The 25908-nt window shown below is 44.9% G+C and overlaps 1 protein-coding gene across 8 annotated transcripts in view; it reads right to left on the bottom strand.

Annotated features, from left to right (window-relative positions):
* SEPTIN6 (septin 6) overlaps positions 1-25908 on the bottom strand; it is a 71171-nt gene that overhangs the window by 20534 nt on the left and 24729 nt on the right. For all 8 annotated transcript variants that reach the window (XM_061179449.1, XM_061179447.1, XM_061179445.1 and 5 more), the window contains 2 exons: positions 9204-9390; positions 6556-6717 (listed from right to left, as the gene is read on the bottom strand). In XM_061179449.1, coding sequence (XP_061035432.1) covers positions 6556-6717; positions 9204-9390 — 349 coding nt within the window. The remainder of the gene's footprint in view (positions 1-6555; positions 6718-9203; positions 9391-25908) is intronic.

A 25908-nucleotide genomic window follows, 5' to 3' on the forward strand; every position in this document is an offset into this window, starting at 1 on the left:
AGAGCCTTTGGAGCGCAGGTGAGTGGGATGAGGAGGGCTATGTGTGGAGAGAGACTGAAGGAGAACCAAGGGGCTGGGATCACTGCCCCCCATTCCCGGAGTGTGACAGCGCCGGGAATAGGCACATACGGAGACCACACTGCTTGCTGACTGAGGTGGACGCTCCTGGTTCTCATCCTTCCCTAGAGCAAGAGCTCACGCTGAACTCTTGAGCCTAGAAGTCAAGTCCCCAAGTATTTACCCACGTGCCCATCCCTGTGCGGGGTTCTGTGTCAGGGGCTGTAAGGGAAACAAAAGGAGTAGAAGACACACTCTCTCGCCCTCTGGGAGCTTACACTCTGGCTGGGGAAGACTGAATTACATACCCAAAATCACGTAAGACAGAATATGCCCAAGGGCTCAAGTGTATGGTCTGGTGCCCTGCACACAGTAGGTGCTTAATAAATACTCCTTGAATGGCAGTGGCACGACCACAGGAATAGCAGAGGAAAGAAAAGTACAAATGCTTGCAGGGGAGGGGGGTAATGAGGAGCGAGGCCCGGAGAAGAGGCAGCCGCCCCCAGCTGGTAGCGTGGGACCTGGGACACCGGCACTGCGCCCCATTCCACAGGGAGCTGGCCAGGTTATAAGTCTGAGTCACCACTGGCCAAATGGAAGCACTGAATAAATACTGTTTACAAACCAGGTGATCCTGGGTGGAGTTTTAGCCAAAAGGGCTTTACACAGAGAAGGAAAAAGTCCACTGGAACAAGCTTTCTTAGCCTGCTTGGAGAAACAGGCTTCGATCTCAGATATTCTGACCCACTTGTTCACTCATCCAGTCTACAAATATTTACCGAGCTCCTACTATGTGCCAGGCATTAAGAAGAATACAACGGGGCTTCCCTGGTGGCGCAGTGGTTGAGAATCTGCCTGCTAACGCAGGGGACACGGGTTCGAGCCCTGGTCTGGGAAGATCCCACATGCCGCGGAGCAGCTGGGCCCGTGAGCCACAACTACTGAGCCTGGGCATCTGGAGCCTGTGCTCTGCAACAAGAGAGACCGCGATAGTGAAGAGGCCCGCGCACCGCGATGAAGAGTGGCCCCCGCTTGCCGCAACTAGAGGAAGCCCTCGCACGGAAATGAAGACCCAACACAGCCAAAAATAAATATAAAAATAAATAAATAAATAAAAGATTACTATTTAAAAAAAAAAAAAGAAGAGGAAGAATGCAACACCGAAAAAGCTCAGAGCCTGCCCCTGGCGAGTGCACAGTGTGGTAGGGGAAAGACGCACCAACAATGATAATACAGTAAAGGTCCAGACTATGAACAGAGGCTTGAGAGCTGGAGGAACTCAGAGGAAGGAGAAGCTAATTCCGTGGGAAGTCAAAGCAGGCTTCACGGAGTAGGTAGTAGCAATCGTACTAACAGGATTGGGAGCTATGGACCTGATACTAGCTGCAGCTCTGTTTCCCACGTACCAGGTGCTCTACGTTGCATTATCTCATTGAATCTTTACAACACTAGGAGGTAGGTATTCTTATTATCCCCATTTTATAGAAGAGGAAACTGAAGTCCAGAAGGGCTAAATGACTTGCCAGCAGCCACACCGTAGTAAGAGGCAGAGCTAGGGGTGGAATCCAGGTCTCTCTGACTTCAAGGCCCACCCCTGCTGGTCTACCACTCCCTTTTGGGGGATTCGAGCAGCAGATGAGGGGAGCACTCTAAACCCCGGGGGTGAACTGGCCATGCAAGGCCAGATTGTAAGAGGCAGTTGAAATCTGATCTCACAGCCAGTCCTTCCTTTCCATTCTCCTCTAACTCTGCACCCCAAGAATGTTCTTCAGAGTGGAAGAACACAGGCGTTAGTCAGGAGCTCAGACCCAGGACATCTGCTAACCCCCCGAGGTGCTTGGCCATCCAGCTGAAGCAGCTCCCCCTTCACCCCCTCTCAGCTGCTCTCCAATGATCATCTCAGGTGTTCCTACACCCCTTCCCACTTCAATGACTGTCCCTGAAATGGGGACAGAGGACAGAGGGAAAGATGAGGTTATGGATATGGAAGGTGGGTGAGGGGTGGAGGTGGGAAATGTTTCATCAGTCCTAGCAGGGGACCGATCACGAGGGTCACTGGGTGTGCAACATATGGAGCATGGGGTGGGGGGCAATGAAATCCTGAAAACTCTGCCTAAGTGCCAGAGCGTCTGTAACCTCTGCCAGCTGGCTTTGCAGGGGGGTCATCTGGACACAATTCATTCCCCCTCAGAGACCCAAGACACGTCGGGAGCCTCAAATCCACCCCCAAACACTTTCAAGGAAAAGGCTGCCCCTCCTGCAGAGAGCCCAAAGCTTCAGTCACACGAAGGGGCAGTCATGGCAGAGGGCTAGACCGAGGGAGGAAATGTTGCATCATTCTCACGCATCCTGGGCTCTCGGCTGAAAGTGATGGAGGAGGAGGGCATGTGAAGTGGGAAGTACTTCTCTGAGCTTAAGAGCAAAAAAAGAAAAAAAAAAATCCAAGAAGCGAATAAAGGCATTAAAAAATGTCAGTATTCCCTTGGGTCTGTTATTTTTATCTCCAAAAGACACTGTTAGTTAGAATGCCAGGGTCACTTGCTTTCCCTCCTCCTTAAACTGCTGTCATTTTATCCTTCCCCGCTCTAAAACACACAACCCCTGCCACGGCAGCTTCAGAGGGCTCCCGAGGCCTCCCACACACACTCCTTTGCAACTGGCATCAAAGTCTGTTCTGATAAGTATATGCAAGGATATCATTTCCGAGTGCTCCCAGGCAGATTTCATTTGATTCTACAACAGGCTTACAGAGCGGTTAGTATAAACCCCATTCGTGATTTGGAAAACTGGTGCACAGAAGAGTTAACCGAGTTGCCCAGGTCCCTAAGTCCCGTGCCCAGATCTTCCCAGGGAGCAGTGAGGACACCACGCTGTAGCTGCCAGCCTCTCCCAACCACCCAGGGCTGGAAGTCAGCTCAGCTTTAACCATGAAGGACAGGAAATCATGGGGCCAGCTCTGGCCCTCTTTCTGCTGCTCTTGAGAGACTGATGGCTCTGAAAACCAGAATAGAGTCGAGCAGAGCAGGGAGAAGGTAAACCCTCCAACCAACCCCACCTCCAGGGCTGATACTTTGTATGTGTGGGCCCAGGGAGGAGAGGGTAGATGCAAGACGGCACAGCTGCTGAAACCTGGACAGGTTCCTAAGGGGACTCCGTGTTACCCTCTCTCGCCCAAGAGACCTCGGATGCCCCAGTCTCAGAAAACTCCACCAGGAGATAGTCCCAAGCCTCCTCCTGGGAGTCTGTTCCCAGACTCACTACCTTTGCAGCCTCATATGTACCTTAAATTCCTCTCGGGACATTTTAAAGTGTTTGATGATCCAACTGGCATGATTATTCTATTCTGGTTCCACGACACCCATTCTACTAGGGAGGTTAGATGACCATCCCCCTAAGCCTCACGAAATAGAGTGTCAGGACCACCGTTTATCTCTCACCTGATAATATCCCGAGTGGGTGTGGCTTCCTCCCAGGGGGACAGTATTTCCCAGTCGTGCTGCCGGCTATGCTGGCCTCCATTCTAGGCTCCTACCAGTGACCGAGAATTGTCTGATTCTCTCAAGTCAACCCTTGGTGGTGATTCCCACAAAAGTATGTGCCAACAATGGAAACGGCACTGCTGCCTCAGGAGGAGAGACAGGCTTGTGCCTATGGGTCTCCCTGTGACCCTCCGGTCACCAATGCGCTCTCACTGGGCCCAAATGCCTTTGCGGGGGCCAAACCCAAGACCTCACAGGCAGCCAACTAACTGAGCCGAGTCGAGTAACTGGGCCTAGTCCCTGGTCCCTGGCCATGGTTTGAACCATTCAAAGAACAACATTCAATTGGAACCACATAGCAATTTTAAGCATTAAAGTCTACAACCTTGAGAGCTCTCAGAGCACAGGTGGAAAGGAGCACGCAACAAGACCTCTCCCTCCCTTCTCTTTCCCCTCAAGCTGAGATAAGGGTTTTCAGAGCCACCCAGAAGCCCAGGGGGAGGCTAGACCTCACGACTCTCATTTCCTGCCATGAAAATCCCTAGTGGGGAGCTGCAGGATGACGGGCGGCTCTTCTGCACTTGGGCAAGAGGCTTCTTCCACTCTTCCAATCCAGTTCCCATGACAATTGGCTGGGGTGGCCGAGGCTGTGAGGCTGGAGTCAAATTCAGAATTGAAAGGCCAGCACCCATTCCTCCTACCAGCCAAGCCCGGCTCTCTGATGATGCAGCTTCATATGCATGGCTTGTCCGAAGACCCAGTTTGACACAGTTGCTCCAGTGGCAGGCAGGCTCAGCAATCCTGTGTATATATTTTATAGCAGCAACTCCCCACCCTTTCCCCATCACAACACATGCAACACACAGCGTTCACATGCACGCCCCCTCCTGTGCACATGCCCAGTTCAGGCACGCTAGCTGTGAGCCACCCGTCTTTCTCACTCAAAAAAGCCTGGGGGAACGCAAGGGAGTGAGTGCTGAGTGATGCTGTTATAGGGATAACCCGGAATACACTCAAATTTAGTTTTTCAAAGTAAAACACTGGACTAATGTAAGAAAGGACTCAGAACCCCTCCACAGCCAAAACAGCATGGTTGAGGACTGCTGCTTCGTAGCACGGGAAGTTTCTGACCTTGAGGCCAAGGCTGCCCGAGCTTCAAGCAAGGGCCCAGAGCTAAGTCGAGAGCAGAGGCCAACGTGATTGCCACTCCTGACCCACAATGCAGCCAGAGGTCGTTTTGTGTGATGCCCTGAGATTGCTGAGGACTCTTCGCCCCTTTCTGTCCTTAGCAAAGCAAACCACAGGACTGAAAGCTGCCTCGTGACTTACGGAATCCACGTTCAGAAGGTATCTATGGGGCTTGATGTTCTAAGGTGACTAGGCGCTTCCAGACATCAGTGCCTGATGACGCTTCTCTCTAGGCTCCAATTTTCTTGCAGACTAGGCACCCTTTCAGGTTTTCTCATCATGACAGAAGCTAGTTTCCATCAGAACGCCCTGACTGCTGGAGAGGATAAGCACTAATCTTTTTTTTTAGTTTTTTAATGCTCATGACCGGTCAGAGAGGCTACAACTCCACCTCCCACAATCCACACAGCTCTACCCTCGGGCCAGATTTGTGTCAAAGATGATGAGGGACCTCTCATCACAAACATATCTTGGGTGTATTGATGGGCAGGAAGTCAGGCGAGACAGTGACTTGCTGCCCCGCTATGCTAATTTGTTGGCCGATTCACAGGAGGTGGCAGCTGATGCTCTAATGATAACTTAGGGGGTGGCAGCAGCAGGAAAGTTTTCTAAAAATGGCTTTTATTACAAGGCTTTCCTGAGTTTGGCCATACCCAGGCATTATGTCATTAGGAAAAACTGATGCCTCTCAACAGAGAAAAAGAAATCTGTTCCCAAAGCAGAGGCTTTCTGCAAGCTATTATCTGTCTCCTTGAAATCACAACATTGAAGATTTCGCAGCAACAGCATCAACACATTGTAAAGAAGCACGAAGAGCTATTTGACTCCCTGCCTTCTTCATTACTCACTCCTCTAGTAGGGGGAGTGAGAGGAAAGATGGCAAGCGGTTGGTTGTGGGTTTTTTTTTCAATTCATTCACACTTAATAAAGCAAAGCATAACCCTGAAATTTAAAAATAACATTTCTCTAGTCACCAGAAAAATTGGAGGCTACATGTCATTTTTCCTCCCAGGGGCAAAGGGCTTGATTATCTGAGTACAGATTAGCCTCGAGTCTCCGAAGCCAGCCAACTTTTTCAGCCTTGCCTTCTTTCGCCGCATCCATTGGTCAGAGACAAAGACCGTTTGCCTTTCCGGCAGTCCCATGGGGGCTGCCTGGCCTAGGCCAGTGTGGCATCAGAGAGGAGGGTAGAAGGAGAGGTCTGAATCCCCTGGAGTCAGTCTTTCCCTCCCTCAGTCTCTGGCTATCAATCTCTGAATCTCTTGAGGAGAGAGGAGCTATTTGCTTCTGGATTCTTTCTCACAAATACCTGAGACTCGGATAATGAAAGTTGACTACACTAAGATGGATGGTGATGTTTGACTGCTATTTGGTAAAATAATAATAATTAAGAGCAAATGGCCAGGGCTTCCCTGGTGGCGCAGTGGTTAAGAATCCGCCTATCAATGCAGAGGACATGGGTTCGAGCCCTTGTCCGGGAAGATCCCACACGCTGCAGAGCAACTAAGCCCGTGTGCCACAACTACTGAGCCTGTGCTCTAGAGCTTGCGAGCCACAACTACTGAGCCCGTGTGCCACAACTACTGAAGCCTGCGCACGTAGAGCCCGTGCACCACAACAAAGAGAAGCCACCGCAACGAGAAGCCCGCGCACCGCAATGAAGAGTAGCCCCCGCTCGCCGCACCTAGAGAAAGCCTGCGCGCAGCAACAAAGACCCAACACAGCTAAAAATAAATAAATTAAATAAATTTTAAAAAAAGAGCAATGTACTTAAAAAAAAAAAAAAAAAGAGCAAATGGCCAGAAAGTTGAAGCCCTGTGCTCCCACTCACGTTCATGGTTCCATTGATCTCTGCCACCGACTCATCATCTGTAGGGAACTGGTAGATCTGGACTCCATTGCTGACAAGCTCGCTGGTGATTTTGATTTTGAACTTTGTTAGCTCACTCTTAGAAATGGCATCTGATTTGGCAATGATGGGGATGATGTTTACCTAGGGAAGGGAGGAGCAAAGTGGCATCATTGTTGGTAATCCGCAGCTGATAGCAGCATGACCTAGGACTTCTACCAGCTGCCAGAGGGAGCAGCTCAACGCAATAGTCCAGGACTGGCCACCTCCATGGCCAAACAGCAGTGTAATATATGACAATGAGTGCTTACTGTTTGCTGGGCACTGAACTAAGTGCTTTACAAGGATTAACACAATTAACCCTGACAAAAAACCCTCCCAGGAGGTATTAGTACCACAATGAGAAACTGAGGCACAGAGAGGCTAAGTAGCTTGTCCAAGGCCACAGAGCAGGTAAGTAACAGAACTGGGATCCAGATCCAAGTTTAGCCTTATTCCTAAGTCCACAGTCTTAACCTGCCAGCTCAGATCCAAATTGATGAGCTATGTGATATCTTAATATCAAGGTCACTGCTTGGGTGATTTGAAGCAGGAAGATGACAGTTGGGAATCGACAGTGGACAAGGGGAGAGGTGGCAACTCCTTGCTAACAGTAAATTGTCCCAACCCATCGGTGCAGGCTAGCCCCAGCCAGTATGAAAGGAACCCACATGCGAAGGGAAGAAGGGCAGGGCTCTGTGAAGATGCACACCTGGCCCTCTTTCTGGCAGCAAACACTGATGAACCAACCCACTTACGTGAAGACAACCCTGTGTTACCAATTTGATCTGAGACTTAGCCAAAAAGAGTTATACTGCCGGAGTCTCATGATTAATTTCTGCATAAAGAAAGCAGGTACAAATGTCCAATTTTGGACAGCAAGAGAAAGGACTAATGCTACCCCAAAGTTCAATCCACCTGAACCTCAATCCTTGAAATACCTCCAAGAAGTGACAAGGCTTTTACTGCCGGAGGGTAAAGAAACTTACATGCCTGAGTGAGACAGAGCACAGCTAAGCTCAAGTTCACACACAAAGCACAGTTGGTCCTGCCAGCAGACTCCAATGGGCTGGCATGGATGGTACTTGGGCCCTGAAAAGAGCTCTAGACTTAAGACAAATCCCACCTCCTTTGCTCTTTGCCTTAGGAGCGCCTCTCAAGGCTGACACTGCAGCTTCAGGTGCTGGTCAAAGAAAGACTGGACGTTGGAGGCACCTCCCTTAAAGTCTTGGGGCGTGGGGATCGAAGCCCTTGGCAAGGTGGCAACACTTTTCGCCACGTCCCCCATTGGCACGCTGTAAACACAGGCCTACCTAACTCAGCTCCTCCACCAGGCCGCCAGCCGCATCACTCTGCTGCCTTCTTCAAGACATGCAGGATGGGGCGACATTTCCCAAGCGGCCCGTTACTCGCGGGCAGTGAACTCACTGCTGTGAAAAACGAAAAACTGCTCCTATTTTGATGCTAGCTGAAACTCCGTTTTTATAGTGAATGTGCTACTAAACAACTGCATATAAAGTAGATTTTTTTTGTAAAATAAATTCCCTGGAGTCAGAGAGAGCTCGGTCTGAATCCCAGACCCATTACAAGTTTTCTGACCTGGAGCAAGCTACTTGACTGTGCCTCAGTTTCCTCCTGTGTAAAATGGGGATAATAATAGTACCCACCACACTGGATTATTGGAAGGATGAAATAAAAACAATGCCTATAAAGTACTCATCACAGTGCCAGACACATATGAAATGTTAGGGGAGGAAACGTACTAGTAATTAGGCTTTTTAAAGACTCCTGTGGTCGACTCTTTTGCACAGCCAATAATCCTTTAACATGAAGAATCACTGTCTAATTTATATCCGATGTGGGACTTGCATTTTTGTTTATCTTAAAGCAGGATGTGCCTGATTCCCACAGCCATCTTCCTTGGGTATGGAGGCAATATAACCTGGTGCCACAGATCTGAGTTCAAATCTAGGCTCTGCCAGGAGCTGGCTATATGACAATGGGCATGTCACTTAACCTCTTAGAGCCTCAGTTTTCTCTTCTATAAAATGGGAGGTAATGATAAGTGTTTGCCTTACCGAGTTGTTGTGAGGATTCAATGAGATACTCCATGAGGTACTTTTACAGTGGTGACATATAATAAGGGTTTAACAAATGTTAGCTGCTATGATAAAATTATTATTGATAATAAGAATAGTAACTTTTGAAGTCGTTTGCATGTTTGATTCTAGTAAAGGTCAGTTAACATCAGGACAAAGGAAAAACACCTTTGCATCGCCAAAGCCTAAGGCCCTAGACCCAGACAGCCGTCTTGCTTGCATCCACCTTTATTCCCAAGAGGGATCAGGGCAGAAAGACAGCTCAGGGAAGACTCATGCCCAGTGCTGGGAAAACATCACAAAGCATACAACTCAGGTGCTGGATCAATTAACACCATCTTTATGGAGGGACAGGGAATGAAGGGGAGGATGAGGACGCCACAAAACCTCTCCTGAGCTCTGGCATCTGCACTGCACAAGAGACCAGCAGGAGGGAGCCCAGCTTGCCCTGTCTCCCGCCCGCCCTCGTCCCTGCCTCCCAGGCCTTGGTACCTTACTGTCCAGCTTCTTCATCGTCACTAGGTCCAGAGACTTCAAGGAATGACCCGTGGGGGCGATGAAGTACAAGCAGGCGTGGATGCGGGAATCATGGTAGGTGTGCAGTACCCTGCGGATCTTCAGCTCCTCCTGCAGGTAGGCCTCAAATTGGGCGTCGATGAATTCCACAATGGGCTTGTAGCTAAAGGAGAGAGTAGGGAAATGGCCAGACCACTTCAAAAACCTGGATTTTGATAGGCTTCGAAACTCTTTTAGAAGTTGAAAATGTCCTCGGTAATCTGACTCTCCCCATCCAGCTGGATTTCTCCATCTCCTCTCAGTGGGCCTCCAACTCCGTCAGACTGGCCACCTCTTTGGTCCCCACATGAGCCAACCATATGCCCATCAGTGCGCTTTCTCTCTAGAATGTGCATTTCTCTCTTCTCATCCCAATCCTGCCCTCCCAGGCCTCAGGGCTCGGATGAATGCCCATCTCCTCCACAATTCCCCAGTTATGCCAGAAATCCCTTCTGTGACCCAGGAGTGTAAAAAAGAATTATGCTATTGGATCGCTTACTGTTGCTTCACAAGGATTAGTGTTCCCTCAAATAGACTGTGTCCTTGTGAAGGGCAGGGACAGTGAAGGGCCCTTCTCTGCCCCCACGGGGCCCCGAGCAGTGTGGAGCCCACTGGCAGTATCTGTGGATGGGCTGATTGCGCGCCAGGCTGGGCTCATGTCTCCGCTTCCTGTGTCTCTCCCGCAGTGCCTAATACTCAAGCTGGTACCCAGTGGCGGTCAGGACCTCTCCTTGACCCATTGCTGGGGAATCTTCCAGAACACACTGGGTTCTGCTCAATCTTCCTGGGTTCGAGGCACTCCCCACTTGGCTCCCCTAAGGTCCAGATATTTTTCCAGTTCTCATTTCCTCTAAGGTTGTGACTTGAAAATCTACGTATTCGGACAAAATTTGGTAAAGATAGTCCCGTCTGCACAACCTTAACACACGTGCGCGCACACACACACACACAGCACGCCCCGCCCCCCAGCTCACTGAGTCTCCAGGCACGGCGCTCCCGTGTGGCTCCAAGTCTTGCCAGGGGTCTTAGCCGAGAGTCAGTCCTCTGCTTCTCTCTGTCCTGGGAAGCTTCTCTGTTCTCTCCCAGGCCATTCCTGCCGCCCCTGCAGCCTCTTCCTGCTCTAGCCTCCGCCCTGCCTCTGTTCTCATCTCCCTGTCTGTCCGCTGCCCCTGCCTCCAGGGCTTCTCCCTTCAAGCTGGAAGAGGTTTATCATCTGGCCCGGGAGAGGGAGTCTGCAGCGACCACTGCGGGAAGGGAACGCGACTGAAGGAGGAGCAGCAGCTCCCACCCTGAGCCTTTTTGAAAGATCCCCCTAGTAGAGAAGGCAAAAGAGCCTTTTTAAAAAGAATCACAGAATTCTAGATTCTGAGAGCTACATACAGAGAGAGCCAGATGCTGGGTACCTCTGGAGCCGCAGAGAAAAATCTAAAAATATAGTCCTTTCTTTCTTCCTTTGACCCCTATGAGCCAAACATTGTTCTGAAGGGTAAGAGCATCAAAGAATCTGTTGGTTGCAGAGATCCTTAGAAGGTTCCTAAAGAATTAGGAGTGGGGGCGGGGGGATACATCCCTTAGGTTTATCCAATTAATTTTCAGGTGACAGGCTCATTTGAGTGATCTAATTATGGCACTGCTACATTTTTCCCTCCATTACATAACTTTTTTACTTCATTTTTTTTTGCTCTACAAAAGGGATCAAAGGAGGAAAGAAAACAATGCATTTTTAGCTTTTTTTCCCCTGAATCTCTAGTGATACCCTGAGCCTATCTTTCTGCTAATGCCTCTGGCTCTTAGGGTCTCTGAAGAGATGCATCGTCAGACCAGCCAAAGCAGCCAGTCAACCAACAGTATTTGGTTTAGACTAATCCTAAATGGATGACTCATCTTTGTCTTATTCATTTTTCCCCTTCTTCCTGCATTTTCTTTTGTTTCTGCTCCCAGTTTTATTGAGATATAAGTGACATAGAGCACTGTATAAGTTTTAAGGTGCACAGCATAGTGATTTACATCATCAAGCGATTATCACAATAACTTTAGTGAATATCCATTATCTCATACAGGTACAAAATTAAAGAAATACAAAAAAATTTTCCCTTTTGATGAGAATTCAGGATTAAGTCTCTTAACTTTCATATATAACATACAGCCCTGTTAATTGTATTTATTATGTTGTACATTACATCCCTCGTATTTATCTTATAACTAGAGTCTTTTTTTTTAAATTTATTTTTTGGCTGCATTGGGTCTTCGTTGCTGTGTGCGGGTTTTTCTCTAGTTGCGGTGAGTGGCGGCTACTCTTCGTTGCAGTACGTGGGCTTCTCATTGCAGTGGCTTCTCTTGTTGCGGGACACGGGCTCTAGGCGCGTGGGCTTCAGTAGTTGTGGCTCGCAGGCTCTAGAGCGCAGGCTCAGTAGTTGTGGCGCAGGGGCTCAGTTGCTCCGCAGCGTGTGGGATCTTCCCGGACCAGGGATCAAACCTGTGTCCCCTGCACTGGCAGGCAGATTCTTAACCACTGCACCACCAGAGAAGTCCCATAACTAGAGTATTATTCATCTTTATATTCTCAGTGTCCGGCATGGTATCTGGAATATAGTAAGGGTCCCAGCCCTGCTCCCAACGGCTCATCTTCCCTCAGTGGCCGTCTCCCCCATCCCACTCTGTCATGCTCACTGGACTCCAGCCCATGGTAAACAAAAATCCCTTACTCCTATAGGCAACCTCCTCACAAAATGCTCCCTTCCTCTAAATGACACCTGACTCCCCTTCAGAGATGCTGCTTCCCTCATATCCTTCTCACCTGGAAATTTCTACACCCCTCACACCCAAAGGCAGCTTTTTTCCAGCCCATTTTCCCTGGCTTACTATGATCTCTTCCATCTCCTACAAAACCCAGCTCCAATATACTCTACCCCTCCTCCTCACTACTGTTTATCTTTTACTTTTCAGGGTAGGAATTCTTAACCGGGGTCCACAGACCTCCAAGGGGTCTATGCATAGAATTCATAGGATCCATGAACTTGGATAGGAAAAAACCACATCTTTTTCACTAAGCTCTAACTGAAGTTTAGAGTTTCTTCAGGTATAAAAGTAGGTAACAATCTGCAGTCACTTCAGCCTGTGATTTCATAACCAATAGAAATCACCAATATTTTTTGTTTCCTATTACAGTTGTTGCAAATATCTCAAAATAGCATTTATAATCATCACAACTTCTAAAGTATAATAGTTATTAGACCTGCATATAGATATTGTTATTTCAGGGATTAAAAGAGAAGCGCACAGATTACTATATCACAATTTTAAAGTATTTTGGTAACTATTTTTTGGTATAATTGATGTATTTTAGGCATTTAAAAATGTTATTCTGAGCCCATACGCCTCACTGTTTGGTTAAGGGGCCAAAGGCACAAAACAAGCCCTGGTCTAGACACTATTTCTTATTCATTTCAGACAATGATATATACTATGAAGACAATAAAATAGGATAATGGGATAAAAAGTGGCTGAGGGTTCAGCTACTTTAAATACAGTGATCAGGGAAGGCTTCTCTGAGGATGTGGCATTTGAGCTGCAAGGATGAGAATGAACAGTCATGGAGAATCTGGGAGAAGAGCATTCCAGGCAGAGGGAATAACAAATGTAATTGTCCTAAGGCAGAAACAAGCTTGACAAGTTTGAGCAGTAGAATTAGTGAACGAAGGAAGAACAATAAACTATTCACAATTGCCCAAAGGTGGAAACAACTCAAACGTCCATCAACTGATAAAGTGTGGAATATCATACAATGGAATATTACTCAGCCATGAAAAGGAAGAAAATTCGGACACATGCTGCCACATGGATGAACCTTGAAAACATCATGCTAAATGAAAGAAGCCAGACACAAAAGGACAAATAGTATATGGTTCCACTTCTGTGAGGTACCTAGAATAGTCAAATTCACAGAAACAGAAAACAGAATAATGGTTACTTACTGTGGGCTGAGGGGAGAGGGGAATGGGAAGTTATTGTTTAATGTGTTTCCTTTTGGGGTGATGAGAATGTCTGGGGACTAAACAGAGGTGGTGGTTGCACAACATTGTGAATTTATTAAATGCCACTGAATTGCTCACTTTAAAAGACTTAATTTTATGTTATGTGAATTTCACCTCAAGAAATACAAGAATAATAAGAGATGAAGCAAGCAAGGTAGCAGGGGACAGATCACATAGGGTCTTGTGGGTAGGATATAGTAAGGTTTTTTTTTTTTAACCGTGAAGAGGGTCTTCTGTTCCATAATGTTTTCTATTTGGTTATTGTCAGGTGATAAGAAGTCTATGGCTTTATGCATGTTTATTTTGAAATTGGCTACCTTGCAGAACTACTATCCATTAGAATTGTCTTTCAGTTGATTATTTTGGGTTTCCTAGACAGAGATATTATGGAAAAATAGTAATTTTACCTTTCAATGAATACTTTTCAATTGTCATCTTTCTTGATAATGTTGACCAGTCCTTTCTTGAAACACTGTCCCCTGGCTTCACTGCCACCATTAGCTCCTACCTCTATAATAACTCTTCTTTCTCACTTGCCTTAGCTTAAATTGTTGGCTCATCTCTGAAGTTCCATCCTGGACCATCTTTTGTTGTCATTCTACACATCACATGCCCGTTAGCCCTGCGTGGTCCTGGTCACTCCCATGGCCTCAGTTATCACTGTCTCCTATCCGTTTCCTAGACACCTGCAAGTCATCCCAGTCTCCTTCTCCCACGTGCCAGTCCTCAGTGCAAACGCAGCTGTCAGAAGCTCCCCTGCTGGAAACCCAGAAGGCCTGGTCACAGACATTATACTTGAACAGCACCATCGCAGGCATCAAAGCCAAGATACCATAAGGTCAGGTCTACTGGAACAGCGCCCAGGGTGACAACAGCTAATCTACTCCATCCTTCCAGTCACCTCTTCCCTCTATGCTCATTGCTATTCCACTCTCTCCTCATGGACTCATCATCCCTCAAAACCGTCCACTGTGCCCTCTGAAACCCCTGAACCATGGTAAACAAAATTGCCTACATCTTTGCCACTCAGACTGTGGTCCTTGAACCGGCAGCACTGTGGTCACCTGAAAACTTGTTAGAAATCCAGACTCTCCAGTTCCCAACCCAGACCTACAGGATCAGAATCTACATCTTATTAAGAGCCTCAGTGGCTTGTATGCAACTTTAAAGTTTGAGAAGTGCTGGCCTATATCATCTTCCTCTTCACAGAACTTGCCTTACCTCTTCACGCTACTGGTAACCTAATTCTCCTCTGAGGACCCTGCAACCCTGAGGACCCCATTGCCTGGCAGCCCCCTCCTACATAGGCTTCTTTTTTTTTTTTGGCTGCGTGCGGGCTTTCTCTAGTTGTGACGAGCGGGGGCTACTCTTCGTTGCAGTGCACGGGCTTCTCATTGCAGTGGTTTCTCTTGTTGTGGAGCACGGGCTCTAGGCGCGCGGGCTTCAGTAGTTGTGGCGTGCGGGCTCAGTAGTTGTGGCACACAGGCTCAGTAGTTGTGGCTCGGCGGGCTCAGTAGTTGTGGCACACAGGCTCAGTAGTTGTGGCTCGCGGGCTCTAGAGCACAGGCTCAGTAGTTGGTGATGCACGGGCTTAGTTGCTCCGCAGCATGTGGGATCTTCCCAGACCAGGGATCGAACCCGTGTCCCCTGCATTGGCAGGCGGATTCTTAACCACTGCGCCACCAGGGAAGTCCCCTGTGTAGGCTTCTTATTCTCCCACAACCTGTGTACGTTGGGCTCAGTGTGTGGGCATTCAGGTAGCCCCTCAGCCCCACTTCTAGGGCGTTACTCCTCTACCTCAGTGTAAAACAACTTTCTCCATTTGAGGCCTGTTCTATCCTCTTCTGGGGGTGCCTGACCCCGTCTTTCTCCCTGTTCTGGGTGACTGCAATGTGCTTGCGGACAGGCCATCAACCTTCAGCCACTTTATTCCTTGATCGCCTCAACTTCACCAACCTCCAGCTCCCTCTACTTCAGCCACCTACACATCATACCGTTTGCCAGGCCAGCTTCACCCAAGACAGCTTCTAACACCCCACTATCTGACGACCACCGCACAACTTCTCAGCTCTCCTATGCCTTCAGTCTGCCTAAACCTGATCTTTCACCTCATAGAATCCTCTGGTACCTTGACCTCTCCATTATCTCACAGGATATCAACCCCCTCTTGGCCTCATCTCCTTCTCGGCCCAGGCTGACCCCCATAACTGATTGTCCAAAACACTCTTTTATCAATTCATCTCCCACCACACCCCTGCTTTCTACCCTCCTTGCCTAGCGAAACTGCTGGGCTGAATAAATTTCAGGATCTGCTCTCTGCTCCTACACCACTGCTGCTGAAGTTGACTCGAAGCAATCACAAAACTTTGGGTCTTGGGGACTTCCCTGGTGGTCCAGTGGGTAAGACTCTGCGCTCCCAATGCAGGGGGCCCGGGTTCGATCCCTGGTCAGGGAACTAGATCCCACGTGCATGCCACAACTAAAGATCCTGCATGCCACGAACTAAAACCCGACGCTGCCAAAATAAATAAATCAATAAATATTAAACAAACAAACAAACAAACAAAAACTTTGGGTCTTGGCACCCAAATTCCTGGCCTCCAACCTCACAAAGGCCTTTAAAACAACATGACGATCCTTTTGCTCGGCCTTGATTGGCTCCCTTCCTACTGCTTTCATTGACCATGCCAAACTTTCAACACTTTCCTCAAGCTCCAGAACTTATTCATGACCCCTTCCCTCTCACAAGACGGTATTATCTTCTACTTTATCAACAAAATCAAGGTCACCAGGCTCACACTACCCCAACCCACCTCACTCCCTCCCCTTCCCCGTTCCCCTCTGGTCTCTGAGGATGAAGGGTCCCTCATCCTGTTCAAGGTCCACCGCCCCTTGTGTACTTGATCTTATTCCTTTCAGGCTCTTTGAGAACCTGGCTTCATCTATCAGCTCCTCACCTACTACTGACTACTCCCTCCCGCAACCTATAAACAGGCTTAAGTCTTCCCTCATCTCAAAATTTAAAAAAAGATCCTTCCACAGCCCAGTCCTCCTCAACCACACATTTCTCCCCAACTACTGCCCTGTGTCCTTTCTTCCCTTAGCAGTCAAGTTTCTTTTCTGTACCTACCACAGGGTCTGGCATATTATAGGTGCCCAATAAATATTTAATGCATGGATGGAGATTTTTTTTGAAAGAATAATCTACTCATTTATTTATTTTTACTTCTCGTTCATTGCTCAACACACTGTAGACTGTTTTCCACCCTCACCAGCATCCTAGCTGAAACCTTCAATGGATACTTTGGGTTTCTTTTGTTGCTGTTTGAAGTATAGTTGATCTACAATGTTGTGTTAGTTTCAGGTGTATAGCAAAGTGATTCAGTTATACTGTATATCTTCTTTTTCAGATTCTTTTCCATTATAGGTTATTACAAGATATTGAACATAGTTCCCTGTGCTATACAGTAGGTCCTTGTTGTTTATTTTGTCTATAGTAGTGTGTATCTGTTAATCCCAACCTCCTAATTTATCCCTCCCCCGCTTCCCCCTTTGGTAACCATAAGTTTGTTTTCTATGTCTGTGAGTTGGATACTTTTGGTTTTAAATGACGAGAAGTTAGAGGTGTTTATTTTCTTTTTCCCATCAATGTATATATCATTAATTCATTCAACAAATGTGTACTGAATACCCACTCTAAGCCAGGTCACTACCTTGTACTCATCCTGCAAGACTTCAAGACTTAGCCCAATCATTCCTGATCACCTCCTCTCCCCTTTCAGCAACCTGCACCCTATACTCCCACCGCCAGGCTTGATTGCTGCTCTTCCTGTTCTGACAGGCCCCCTCCACATACCTCTGTTACTGTACTTACCACATTATGTAGAGATTGTATACATATTTGCCCCCTCTACTAAACTACAAGCTCCTTAACTACAGACTGTGTCTTATTTCTCAGTAGCCCTGGCACCTCACACTGTACCTGGCACACAGTAGGCATTTAGTATTTTATAAACTGAACTAGATCCCCCGCATCAATTGGTTACTATTGTCTATTTCTCTCACATCTGCCCCCTCCTCTCCATCCTGGAAGCTTCTGCTCCTGTTCAAGCCCTTGTCATCTCTCCCATCCTCATAAAACTCACCTGTGACCTTCTTGCTTCCCTCTAGACACTGCTTTATCTTTTTCCCAGCTCAGAAAAGTTTTTTAAAGGAGCAGTGTATATCCACTTTATCTGCTTCTTTTTAAATTTTTTCAACTCTTTTTATTTTTTATTTTTTAAAATTAATTAATTAAAAAATTTTTGGCTGCGTTGGGTCTTCATTGCTGCACACGGGCTTTCTCTAGTTGCAGCGAGCGGGGGCTACTCTTCGTTGCGGTGAGCGGGCTTCTCATTGTGGTGGCTTCTCTTGTTGCAGAGCACGGGCTCTAGAGCGCAGGCTCAGTAGTTGTGGCACACGGGCTTAGTCGCTCCGCGGCACGTGGGATCTTCCCGGACCAGGGCTCGAACCCGTGTCCCCTACATTGGCAGGCGGATTCTTAACCACTGCGCCACCAGGGAAGTCCCAAAAATTTATTTTTAATTATGCAAGCAATACATGTACTTAATCTACCTTCCTCAGAGGTAACTACTAATAGTAGTTACTATTTTTAGTTGGTTGATTATTCTTGCAGACTTTTTTCTCTGCTTCTATAAACAGAGAGAGAGAGAGAGAGAGAAATGTTTGTTTTACTGGGAAGGGGCAGATCTATACAAATGGCATCATGATCTGTGTATCATTCTTCAACTTCTTTTTTTCACTTAACAGCATGTATATATAGATCTAACTCATTCTTTTACAGTGCCAAATACAGTTCCATGGTATGGTTGTACTGTAGCTCATTTAGTTGCCCTATTGGTGGAAATTTAGACTGTTTAAAAATATTTTTTCGTTCCATAACCAATGCTGCACTGAACATCCTTTTTGTATGCTTTTTATGAACAAGTACAGTTGTTTCTCTAGGCTATATTCCTAAAGGTGGACCTGCTGGATCATAAGATATTCACATTTAAAATTTTAATAGATACCATCAAATCTGCCCTTTACAAAATCTGTATCAATTTACACTCCCAGCAACATGAATAAAATTACCTGGTATTAATGGATATTATATTTTTATGTTTTATTTTTGCAAATCTGATAGATGAAAAAAATACTTCATTGTTTCATTTTACATTTCCCTACTCACTGATGAAGTTGAATGACAATCATTTCATATGTTGATGGGCCATTTACATTTCCCCTTCTGTCAATTACTTCTTTATTTCTCATTGAATTGTACAAGCTCTTTTTACATTTTAGAAAAATCCTTTGCAATAGAGGTTGCAAATATTTTTTCCTCATCTATAGTTTGTTTTTACTTTTGTTTATAGTATCTTTCAGTAGACTATTGACTGAAAAAATGCACAACCTAAAAGTTGAGAATTATGTTTTATTTGGTGGACAAAACTGAGGACTTAGCCCAGAAGACAGCTTCTCAGAGAGCTCTGAGGGACTGCTCCAAAGAGGTAAGGGAGGAGCCAGGATATACAGGGTTTTTTGCAACAAAAACCAGGTAGTCAGAACATCAAAAGATTACTGTTAATTAAAGAAGACCAGACATCTCAAGTTAAGGACTGTAGCACTTTTCTATGTATGGGAAGAGGCAAGAGTCTGGCTGGGCTCATTGAAATCATGCCTTTGACAGGCATCTTAACTATCTAGGGCCAATATCCTGCTTTTCTCCATCCATTCTGAGTCCCCTCAGGGTGCACTGTTGCAGGTGGCCATGCTGGCTTGATGGCCTCAACATCCTTTGTTTACTGAAAAAGCAGGCGACATTTTTCATCCACAAGAAAAAGGTTTTTGTTTTGTTTTTAACAAATTTAAATCTGTCAGTCTTCTATGACTTTTGGATTTTGTGTCATGATTAGAAAAGCCTTCTCTAAGGGATCAATAGCAGAATAACTGAGGCAGAAGAACAGATAAGTGACCTGGAAGATAAAATAGTGGAAATAACTACTGCAGAGCAGAATAAAGAAAAAAGAATGAAAAGAACTGAGGACAGTCTCAGAGACCTCTGGGACAACATTAAACACACCAACATTTGAATTATAGGGGTCCCAGAAGAAGAAGAGAAAAAGAAAGGGACTGAGAAAATATTTGAAGAGATTATAGTTAAAAACTTCCCTAATATGGGAAAGGAAATAGTTAATCAAGTCCAGGAAGCACAGAGAGTCCCATACAGGATAAATCCAAGGAGAAACACGCCAAGACACATATTAATCAAACTATCAAAAATTAAATACAAAGAAAAAATATTAAAAGCAGCAAGGGAAAAACAACAAGTAACACACAAGGGAATCCCCATAAGGTTAACAGCTGATCTTTCAGCAGAAACTCTGCAAGCCAGAAGGGAGTGGCAGGACATATTTAAACTGATGAAGAAGAAAACCCTACAACCAAGATTACTCTACCCAGCAAGAATCTCATTCAGATTTGATGGAGAAATTAAAACCTTTACAGACAAGCAAAAGCTAAGAGAATTCAGCACCACCAAACCAGCTTTACAACAAATGCTAAAGGAACTTCTCTAGGCAGGAAACACAAGAGAAGGAAAAGACCTACAATAACAAACCCAAAACAATTAAGAAAATGGTGGGCTTCCCTGGTGGCGCAATGGTTGAGAATCTGCATGCCAATGCAGAGGACACAGGTTCGAGCCCTGTTCTGGGAAGATCCCACATGCCGCGGAGCAACTAGGCCCGTGAGCCACAACTACTGAGCCTGCGCGTCTGGAGCTTGTGCTCCGCAACAAGAGAGGCCGCGATAGTGAGAGGCCCATGCACCGCGATGAAGAGTGGCCCCCACTTGTGGCAACTAGAGAAAGCCCTTGCACAGAAACGAAGATCCAACACAGCCATAAATAAATAAATAATTTTAAAAAAAAAGAAAATGGTAATAGGAACATACATATCAATAATTACCTTAAATGTAAATGGATTAAATGCTCCAACCAAAAGACACAGACTGGCTGAATGGATACAAAAACAAGACCCGTATATATGCTGTCTACAAGAGACCCACTTCAGACCTAGGGACACACAGAGACTGAAAGTGAGGGGATGGAAAAAGATATTCCATGCAAATGGAAATCAAAAGAAAGCTGGAGTAGCAATTCTCATATCAGACAAAATAGACTTTAAAATAAAGACTATTACAAGAGACAAAGAAGGACACTACATAATGATCAAGGGATCGATCCAAGAAGAAGATATAACAACTGTAAAGATTTATGCACCCAACATAGGAGCACCTCAATACATAAGGCAAATACTAACAGCCATAAAAGGGGAAATCGACAGTAACACAATCATAGTAGGGGACTGTAACACCCCACTTTCACCAATGGACAGATCATCCAAAATGAAAATAAATAAGGAAACAAGCTTTAAATGATACATTAAACAAGATTGGACTTAATTGCTATTTATAGGACATTCCATCCAAAAACCACAGAATACACATTCTTCTCAAGTGCTCATGAAACATTCTCCAGGATAGATCATATCTTGGGTCACAAACCAAGCCTTGGTAAGTTTAAGAAAATTGAAATCATATCAAGTATCTTTTCCGACCACAACGTTATAAGACTAGATATCAATTACAGGAAAAATTCTGTAAAAAATACAAACACATGGAGGCTAAACAATACACTACTTAGTAACCAAGTGATCACTGAAGAAATCAAAGGGGAAATCAAAAAATACCTAGAAACAAATGACAACGAAAACACGATGACCCAAAACCTATGGGATGCAGCAAAAGCAGTTCTAAGAGGGAAGTGTATAGCAATACAATCCTACCTTAAGAAACAAGAAACATCTCAAATAAACAACCTAACCTTACACATAAAGCAGTTAGAGAAAGAAGAACAAAAAACCCCCAAAGTTAGCAGAAGGAAAGAAATCATAAAGATCAGAATAGAAATAAATGAAAAAGAAATGAAGGAAACGATAGCAAAGATCAATAAAACTAAAAGCTGGTGCTTTGAGAAGATAAACAAAATTGATAAACCATTAGCCAGACTCATCAAGAAAAAAAGGGAGAAGACTCAAATCAATAGAATTAGAAATGAAAAAGGAGAGGTAACAACTGACACTGCAGAAATACAAAGGATCATGAGAGATTACTACAAGCAACTCTATGCCAATAAAATGGACAACCTGGAAGAAATGGACAAATTGTTAGAAATGCACAACCTTCCGAGACTGAACCAGAAGGAAATAGAAAGTATGAACAGACCAATCACAAGCACTGAAGTTGAAACTGTGATTAAAAATCTTCCAACAGGACTTCCCTGGTGGCACAGTGGTTAAGAATCCGCCTGCCAATGCAGGGGACACAGGTTCGAGCTCTGGTCCGGGAGATTGCACGTGCCATGGAGCAACTAAGCCCGTGCGCAACAACTACTGAGCCTGCGCTCTGGAGCCTGTGAGCCACAACTACTGAAGCTCACACACCGCAACGAAGAGTAGCCCCCACGCACCACAACGAAGAGTAGCCCCCGCTCACTGCAACTAGAGAAAGCCCGTGCGCAGCAATGAAGACCCAACGCAGCCAAAAATAAATGATAAATTAAAAAAAAATCTTCCAACAAACAAAAGCCCAGGACCAGATGGCTTCACAGGTGTATTCTATCAAACATTTAGAGAAGAGCTAACACCTATCCTTCTCAAACTCTTCCAAAATACAGCAGAGGGAGGAACACTCCCCAACTCATTCTACAAGGCCACGATCACCCTGATACCAAAACCAGACAAAGATGTCACAAAGAAAGAAAACTACAGGCCAATATCACTGATGAACATAGATGCAAAAATCCTCAACAAAATACTAGCAAACAGAATCCAACAGCACATTAAAAGGATCATACACCATGATCAAGTGGGGTTTATCCCAGGAATGCAAGGATTCTTCAATATACGCAAATCAATCAATGTGATACACCATATTAACAAACTGAAGGAGAAAACCCATATGATCATCTCAATAGATGCAGAGAAAGCTTTTGACAAAATTCAACACCCATTTATGATAAAAACCCTGCAGAAAGTAGGCATATAGGGAACTTTTCTCAACATAATAAAGGCCATATATGACAAACCCACAGCCAACATTGTCCTCAATGGTGAAAAACTGAAACCATTTCCACTAAGATCAGGAACAAGACAAGGTTGCCCACTCTCACCACTATTATTCAACATAGTTTTGGAAGTTTTAGCCACAGCAATCAGAGAAGAAAAAGAAATAAAAGGAATGCAAATCGGAAAAGAAGAAGTAAAGCTGTCACTGTTTGCAGATGACGTGATACTATACATAGAGAATCCTAAAGATGCTACCAGAAAACTGCTAGAGCTAATCAATGAATTTGGTAAAGTAGCAGGATACAAAATTAATGCACAGAAATCTCTAGCATTCCTATACACTAATGATGAAAAATCTGAAAGTGAAATTAAGAAAACACTCCCATTTACCACTGCAACAAAAAGAATAAAATATCTAGGAATAAACCTACCTAAGGAGACAAAAGACCTGTATGCAGAAAATTATAAGACACTGAGGAAAGAAATTAAAGATGATACAAATAGATGGAGAGATATACCATGTTCTTGGATTGGAAGAATCAACATTGTGAAAATGACTCTACAACCCAAAGCAATCTACAGATTCAATGCAATCCCTATCAAACTACCACTGGAATTTTTCACAGAACTAGAACAAAAAATTTCACAATTTGTATGGAAACACAAAAGACCCCGAATAGCCAAAGCAATCTTGAGAAAGAAAAACGGAGCTGGAGGAATCAGGCTCCCTGACTTCAGACTATACTACAAAGCTACAGTCATCAAGACAGTATGGTACTGGCACAAAAACAGAAATATAGATCAATGGAACAGGATAGAAAGCCTAGAGATAAACCCACGCACATCTGGTCATCTTATCTTTGATAAAGGAGGCAAGAATATACAGTGGAGAAAAGACAGCCTCTTCAATAAGTGGTGCTGGGAAAACTGGACAGCTACATGTAAAAGTATGAAATTAGAACACTCCCTAACACCATACACAAAAATAAACTCAAAATGGATTAAAGACCTAAGTGTAAGGCCAGACACTATCAAACTCTTAGAGGAAAACATAGGCAAAACACTCTATGACATAAATCACAGCAAGATCCTTTTTGACCCACCTCCTAGAGAAATGGAAATAAAAACAAAAATAAACAAATGGCACCTAATGAAGCTTAAAAGCTTTTGCACAGCAAAGGAAACCATAAACAAGACAAAAAGACAACTCTCAGAATAGGAGAAAATATTTGCAAATGAAGCAACTGACAAAGGATTAATCTCCAAAATTTACAAGCATCTCATGCAGCTCAATATCAAAAAAACAAACAACCCAATCCAAAAATGGGCAGAAGACTTAAATAGACATTTCTCCAAAGAAGATATACAGATTGCCAACAAACACATGAAAGAATGCTCAACATCATTAGTCATTAGAGAAATGCAAATCAAAACTACAATGAGGTATCATCTCACACTGGTCAGAATGGCCATCATCAAAAAATCTACAAACAATAAATGCTGGAGAGGGTGTGGAGAAAAGGGAACCCTTTTGCACTGTTGGTGGGAATGTAAATTGATACAGCCACTATGGAGAACACTATGGACGTTCCTTAAAAAACTAAAAATAGAACTACCATACGACCCAGCAATCCCACTACTGGGCATATACCCTGAGAAAACCATAATTCAAAAGGAGTCATGTACCAAAATATTCATTGCAGCTCTATTTACAATAGCCAGGACATGGAAACAACCTAAGTGTCCATCAACAGATGAATGGATAAGGAAGATGTGGCACATATATACATGGAATATTACTCAGCCATAAAGAGAAACGAAACTGAGTTATTTGTAGTGAGGTGGATGGACCCAGAGTCTGTCATACAGAGTGAAGTAAGTCAGAAAGAGAAAAACAAATACCATATGCTAACACGTATATATGGAATCTAAGAAAAAAAAAAAGGTCAAGAAGAGCCTAGGGGCAAGATGGGAATAAAGTCACAGACCTACTAGAGAATGGACTTGAGGATAGGGGGAGGGGGAAGGGTAAGCTGTGACAAAGTGAGAGAGTGGCATGGACATATATACACTACCAAGCGTAAAATAGATAGCTAGTGGGAAGCAGCCGTATAGCACAGGGAGATCAGCTCGGTGCTTTGTGATCTCCTAGAGGCGTGGGATAGGGAGGGTGGGAGGGAGGGAGACGCAAGAGGGAAGAGATATGGGAACATGTGTATACGTATAACTGATTCACTTGGTTATAAAGCAGAAACTAACACACCATTGTAAAGCAATTATACTCCAGTAAAGATGTTAAAAAAAAGAGAAAAGCCTTCTCTACCCCCAAAGTTATAAGAATATTCTCCTATATATTTTCCTTATATTTTTAGAAGTTGTTTTTAATCCAACTGGAATCTATTTTTGTGAATGGTGTTTGTGTGGGACGGTCTCATCTTATTTTTTCCTAACGGATGGCCTATTTTCCCAGCACGTTTTCTTGAATAGTCCATTCTTTCCTTGCTAACTTACAAATGCTAAATTCCCATATAAACATGGACTTGATCTTGGACTCATTTTTCTGTTCAATTGCTCCTTTTGCTATTCTTTTTTTTTTTCAAATAAATTTATTTATTTATTTATTTTTGGCTGCATTGGGTCTTGGTTGCTGTGCACAGGCTTTCTCTAGTTGTGGCGAGCGGGGGCTACTCTTCGTTGTGGTGCACAGGCTTCTCATTGCCATGGCTTCTCTTGTTGCGGAGCACGGGCTCTAGGTGCACAGGCTTCAATAGTTGTGGCACGAGGGCTCAGTAGTTGTGGCTCAAGGGCTCTAGAGCGCAGGCCCAGTAGTTGTCGCACACAGGCTTAGTTGCTCCGTGCCATGTGGTATCTTCCCGGACCAGGGCTCGAATCCCTGTCCCCCGCACTGGCAGGTGGATTCTTAACCACTGCGCCACCAGGGAAGTCCCTCCTTTTGCTATTCTGATGCCTTTACTTCCTTACCTCCCATTCACTCATGGCAATCTTGTTTCTACCCACGATTTCCCTGGAATTATTATTCTTAAGTGTATTAATGACCTTCATGTTGCCAAACCCAATGGATATTTTTCAGTTTTTATCTTCCTGGACACTATCATTCCCTCCCATATGCTATATAATACAACTCTCCCTTGATTCTTCTACCAATAAAAGTCACGATCATAACAATATCTTCTGTTCGTTAGTTACCCCGTGCCAGGCACTGTTTAAGCGTTTCCTGTGCCATACACGTGGAGTATGCCTCACCCATAACCCTCTGGGTAGATATCAGTATTATCATCATCCCTACTTGACAGAAAACTGAGGCATAGAGAATTTAAGTGCCTAGTTGTAGTGTAAGCCCTGACAGTTGTAACTTGCATTTTTGTAACGCGAGTGTCTGATTTAAGCTTTGATTTCGGAGGCATCCACTTCAAAAAGGCA

Source organism: Eubalaena glacialis, chromosome X (genome assembly GCF_028564815.1).
Source record: "Eubalaena glacialis isolate mEubGla1 chromosome X, mEubGla1.1.hap2.+ XY, whole genome shotgun sequence".
Lineage (NCBI taxonomy): Eukaryota > Metazoa > Chordata > Mammalia > Artiodactyla > Balaenidae > Eubalaena > Eubalaena glacialis.